Raw genomic sequence first — 5,780 nt, 5'->3', positions numbered from 1 at the left:
ACTAGAGTCGCGATCGGATTTCTCCGAAAACATGCCGGAATTAATGCCCAGGCACCGACGGACCACGCGATATCTCTCGTTAGATTTGAGAGGAGCCGCTGCCCGCCATTCTCCCAACAAGATTCGCCGTTAGCCGGACGCGTGATAGAGCATTCGAGAAGCATATGCAAGCGGATGAACAGTCCGGTTTGGCCCTGGTCCTGTCTCCGCGCGGCGCATACACCCATCACGTAGAGAAGCGGACAAACGCAGCGTGATGATTCCAGAGCAAATTAGGGGTCGCTCTCCACCTCCGTTCTCTCCTGGCTCACACACACATTTGCATCGTCGTCTAACCCAATAATTGTTCCGAGCACAGCCGACGACAGGGAGACGCGGACACGTACGTTCCATCCACTAATCACGGGAAAGATTCCGGCCGACGTCGCCGTCTGTCGCCACTAACTAATCTATTCCGGCCAAGGTCGCCGTCGCCACTAATCTAGCACCGTCTTTCGCTAGTTAATTTCGGCGGCACCACACCACACACCACACAGCTGATCATAAGATATACTCCCTCCGTTTCGAATTACTTGTCTTGGATTTGTCTAGATACGGATGTATCTAAACTCATTTTAGTGCTAGATATTTCCGTATCTAGACAAATCTAAGATAAGTAATTCGGAACGGAGGGAGTACAAGACAAGAGAAGAATCTATGTACCATATGCTCATATCTTAACTATGCCGCCGGAGCATGCAGCGCAACGCAACCACTCCACATCGATCGCGGTCTCTCTTCTCTCTTGTCAGCACACGAAAGGGAATTTAAAAGGTGGTGACCGCCGGCGACGTCACTGGGCGGCGCCGCACCACGCCCCTCCGCCAATGGTTTCTCCACGCGGCGGGCTCCCACTGGCCGGGAGGCCCGCCCTTGATCCACAGCTGGGCCCGCCCGCGGCCGGGGCGGCCGGAGCAGCCGAAACGTCCATGTCCGGCCGTCTATCTCTACCACCTGTTTTGTAGTAGAGCGCAAGGACGAGAGCTGCCACTAGCTCCATGCTCTACTATTTTACTATCTGGCGACTGGCGTGCGTACGTGATGTTCTTGGATTAGTTGTGTGGCGTCCATCTCCAATCATTCCTACCTTTTTTCTTATAATCTATGCTCATCCGTGTGCAACGGAACGGGATTAGGTACGCACAATTGAGTTCAAGATGCCCACGATTTTTGTTCGTGATGTGTGTATGACCAACAACAGGCCAGCTGGCCGTACCTTTGCGGTTTTGTTAACCATATCTGATCAATTGCGCTTTAGTGGGAAAGAAAATCAGTGAAAAAGCGCAAGTTGCACCTTTTACTTATCCGAGGTGTTTTTTTGCACCCTTTGTCCTAAACAATTTGGATATATGACCAACAATAGTCTCACTGCCCGCAGTGTTGTAGTTCTTTTAACCATATCTAATTAATTGCGCTTTAGTGAAAAGTGCCTTCGCCACCAATGACACATGTGCCTCCGTCACCCCGCCGCCTACCTCCCCCATCTCCCCGCCCCTCTCCTCGCTGCTGCAGAACAACGACGGTGTCATGGAATGTGGCCATATGGTTCGAGCCCTCACGTCGGTCGGTATAAGTCGGCGGCACAACACTGCTTCCGGCACAGATTGTCCAGCTTCAACTTGAAGCTCCACTGGTCGCATTAGTAGGATTTATACTTGGGCATACCTCGGGCCGGCCGGGCCAAAAAAGCCCGGTGCTGAATACCCAGGCCTGAGCCCAGCCCGGCCCGGCGGTCGGGCCTACAAAATCGGGCCCGAGCCCAAAAAAGCTTGACATGGCCTAGTCGGCCCAGCCCGACTACAGCTAAAATCCTATTTTGCGCAAGCACGAGCCCGACCCGATTTGCCCAGTCGGCCCAGCCCGGCTACGGCTAAAATCCTGTTTTGCGCAAGCCTGAGCCCAGCCCGATCTGCCCGTCGAGCTCGATTTTCAGGCCCGAGCCCGACCCAATGGCATGCTCGGGCTTAGCCCGGCCTGGGATTTTCGGGCCGGGTCGGGTCGGGCCATCCGGTCCGGGCTGCCCATGGCCAGGTATAGTAGGATTCAACTGTATTTTAGGTGTGCACAAACAATGTTGATAATTTTTGTTCATGACATATATTTATGAGGAACAACAATCGCGCTGACCGGAGTGTCATGGTATTGTCAATCATATATGATTAATTATGCTTTAGTGGAAACTGTCCTCTAGTAAACTTTCTCTAGAAATAGTTTCGATAAACAAAGTGTTGTTTGCATATTTTTTCCAAAACAATTTAGATATATGACCAACAATAGTTGCACTGGTCATAGTGTTGTGGTTCTTTTAGCTAACAAAGTGAAACTGTTGTTGATGAAGAACCTCATTGTCCTTGTGGTGTCATTAGATGATTATAATGTGGATATGGCCATTGTTGTAGTTTATCAATCACGGATTTGATCACTTGGTTTTCTTTTCCTTTTTCCTTTCTTAGGCATAGCTTTGATCATATGACTTTCTTATCCGCCAACATGTTTTTCTTGTGCATCATATCTATGTAGAGGTCGGGTGTGTGTGCTTATTGTATTTGTATCCACTCGATGTTTCACTTTGAGTGAACAAAATCCACCCTTTATTATTAGGATAAACTCGCATAACATAGGACCGATCCTTTTCATAGTGCGTAACGTCGTGGCGGCCAACGCAGAGGTAGAACGCGGTGTCGCGGCGTCCGTGGTGGAGCTAGACGGCTGCGTCGCGTCTAGAACTACATGGCAGCGTGCCCTATTCCCCCCCCCCCCCCCCCCCATGAGTTGCATCATCTTTGGAATATCTTTTTTGAGAGGTAAAAGTGAAAAATTAAATCCAAAAGACCAAACCAAACAAGAATTGAACCCTATTTTTGCCCCTGCTGACATAGCCATATTTTCTCAAATTATTTGCTGCCGAAAAGAAACCAAGCCCGTGATCGATGTAGCTAGCTCAGCATTGCCCTTTTTGTTCGTGATAGAATTAAATAGCCTATGGATGGCGCAGAAGAAAAAAAGAATGGTTAGGGGTGTGTGCAGTCTGATCCCAATCCCAATCCCAATCCCAAATGGCAATGGTTGTGTTGAAGCGGTCGTGTCGTGACCGCCCGTAGCAAGTTGCCCGGCCGGCCTCACATCCATTCCCGGGCTATATATAACCAACACTGCATGATCGACACACCATCACCACACCACACCACACAATTCAACACTAGCTAGCTGCACAGGACACGAGCCGATCCATCCATCCAGAAAAAAAAAGAGTGCCCGTCGAAAATGCCGGTGAGCAGGATCGCCATCGGCGCCCCGGGGGAGCTGTCCCACCCGGACACCTTCCGCGCCGGCGTCGCCGAGTTCATCTCCATGCTCATCTTCGTCTTCGCCGGCTCAGGCTCCGGCATGGCCTTCGGTAAGGCCCACCCCCATTTCTTTCTCCCTTTCCTGGTGCATCGACCGGTCATCGTGTCATCATTCACGCCGTACTGATCTGATCGCCGGTTGTGCCTGGCAGGCAAGCTGACTGACGGCGGCGCGACGACGCCGGCGGGGCTGATCGCGGCGGCGCTGGCGCACGCGTTCGCGCTCTTCGTGGCCGTGTCCGTGGGCGCCAACATCTCGGGCGGGCACGTGAACCCGGCCGTCACATTCGGCGCCTTCGTGGGCGGCAACATCAGCCTGCTCAAGGCGGTGGTGTACTGGGTGGCGCAGCTGCTCGGCTCCGTCGTGGCCTGCCTCCTCCTCAAGATCGCCACCGGCGGCGAGGCCGTGGGCGCCTTCTCGCTCTCCGCCGGCGTCGGCGTCTGGAACGCCGTGGTCTTCGAGATCGTCATGACCTTCGGGCTCGTCTACACGGTGTACGCCACGGCGGTCGACCCCAAGCGCGGCGACCTCGGGGTCATCGCGCCCATCGCCATCGGCTTCATCGTCGGCGCCAACATCCTCGCCGGCGGCGCCTTCGACGGCGCCTCCATGAACCCCGCCGTCTCCTTCGGCCCCGCTGTCGTCACCGGCGTCTGGGAGAACCACTGGGTGTACTGGCTCGGCCCCTTCGCCGGCGCCGCCATCGCCGCCCTCGTCTACGACATCTGCTTCATCGGCCAGCGGCCCCACGAGCAGCTCCCCACCGCCGACTACTGAAAACCTCACTCTCAATCTCATCCATCCATCACCGCCATGAGAGATTGAAATCGATTCAAAAAATTCCAGCAAGTGTACGTCGTCGTGTCATCATCAGTAAGCCAGTTTAGTTTCATTCTCTCTCCCTCTCTCTCACGTGTCTTTGAGAAATTCAGGGTAAACAGTGTGAGTCAGTCAGTCAGGAATAATCTCTTGTCTTGGTGTATGTCCTCAATTATGAATGCTTCTATTCCATGGTCAAGATTGATGTTTGTACAAAGGTATTGTCTGTCCTGGCAACTTGATGTCTTGCCAATCTTGTGTCCATATTTTCTGTAGATTTTGTCCTGTCACGACATGATATGTATGGTAAGCATTGGTGATTGTGATGGATGGGAAGAAATTGACAGTTCAATTGCGTACAATCGAATTAATTTCACATATTCTATGGTGTGACTTGTGGGTATCAATGATTGAAAAATGCCAAAACGAAAAGACAATGACTAAAATGAGATTCCCAACCAGGCCACCCAAAATATGTTTAGCCAAAGTCGCCTTTCTAGCCGTTAGATCTTGATCCAACCCTCTAAACGGGAGTCACATCTCACACTTAACACACCACGCACCCCACCCTGTGTGTCACATTCTTATTCTTCCATTTTTTTAGAACGAAGGCTCGCGAAGAGCTCGGCTTTGAATTAACAAAGCCATCAACCGGCCATGAATTACAACAAACAACCCAACCTACAACGGTCAGAATGATACAACGGGGAACACTGGAAAGCCTACTCACTACAACCTCCACAAGCCGCAATTGTAGCTAGTAAAGGCCGAGCAGTCCACACTAGGATCATAAGTAGCAGAAACGGAGCAGCATACAGCAGGACATAGCCGACCTTCGAGGATGGACCGTGCTCCAGGAACACCTAGAGAAGAAAGGAACCAACATCTTCCCTCTCAATCACCGAAGAGGGACCCTTCCCCCTCGCCATGGCTCGTAGGCGCCGCACCGTCGGGATTTCGAGAAGCTCACCCTAGAGCTGGAAGATGGTCGCCCTCGCATCGCAAGGTGGACATAGGATGACCACGTCGATTTGGGATATATCTCGCCGGCTGCTCTGCCACAGTCCATGCCCAACTAGTTGGAGACAAGCTTCAAGGAAATCGGATGATGCAGAGGGGTAGCTCAATCCCTCACCTGCATAACCTCCCGACCGAGCCCCGCACCCTTGATGACGCCTCCAGCAAGGTCACGACGCGCAAGGCGCCGCCGCCGCCAAATCCGCCGAGGATAAAGGTTTTCACCCGGGCAGGGGGATCGGGGTGGAGAGCAGAGGACATCGGCTGCGCCCCCATGGAGGAAAGCAGCGCCCTTGGGCGTTGCCGCCGCCGGGCCGGCCGGACCGGCCAAGGTTTCCCCCGGTTCCCTAGCTGACCACCAACTCACACCAACGTCGGAGCCAGAAAACGCTAGCCCACACCAGAGGCGAGAGCGAGGCAGCAGGGAAAAGGGATTTCTATGGAATCTCTTCTTCTCCGATAAGCCTGTTATTTGTCTTCATCGATATATGACCATTTGGTTTGGACAATGCACATTGTGAAGCACTAATCGAGAACTTTGCCACAGTGAGACCTGT

General features: G+C 52.8%; 1 protein-coding gene across 1 annotated transcript; it reads left to right on the top strand.

Moving 5' to 3' along the window:
* The first annotated feature begins 3,183 nt into the window (after window positions 1-3,183).
* LOC123072891 (probable aquaporin TIP1-2) lies at window positions 3,184-4,558 on the top strand. Its single transcript, XM_044496561.1, has 2 exons — window positions 3,184-3,436; window positions 3,539-4,558. The coding sequence occupies exons 1-2, from the start codon at window positions 3,304-3,306 to the stop codon at window positions 4,162-4,164; spliced, it is 759 nt and encodes a 252-aa protein (XP_044352496.1). The 5' UTR covers window positions 3,184-3,303; the 3' UTR covers window positions 4,165-4,558.
* The last annotated feature ends 1,222 nt before the right edge of the window (window positions 4,559-5,780 follow it).

Source organism: Triticum aestivum, chromosome 3B (assembly GCF_018294505.1).
Source record: "Triticum aestivum cultivar Chinese Spring chromosome 3B, IWGSC CS RefSeq v2.1, whole genome shotgun sequence".
Taxonomy (NCBI): domain Eukaryota; kingdom Viridiplantae; phylum Streptophyta; class Magnoliopsida; order Poales; family Poaceae; genus Triticum; species Triticum aestivum.
This window is presented reverse-complemented; position numbering and strand designations above follow the sequence as displayed.

Bases quoted from the DNA above. Each gene is read 5' to 3' on its own strand.
- LOC123072891 (XM_044496561.1), top strand. From the start codon at position 3,304: ATGCCGGTGAGCAGGATCGCCATCGGCGCCCCGGGGGAGCTGTCCCAC. The intron at 3,437-3,538 runs GTAAGGCCCACC...TGTGCCTGGCAG, and splicing joins AGGCTCCGGCATGGCCTTCG to GCAAGCTGACTGACGGCGGC.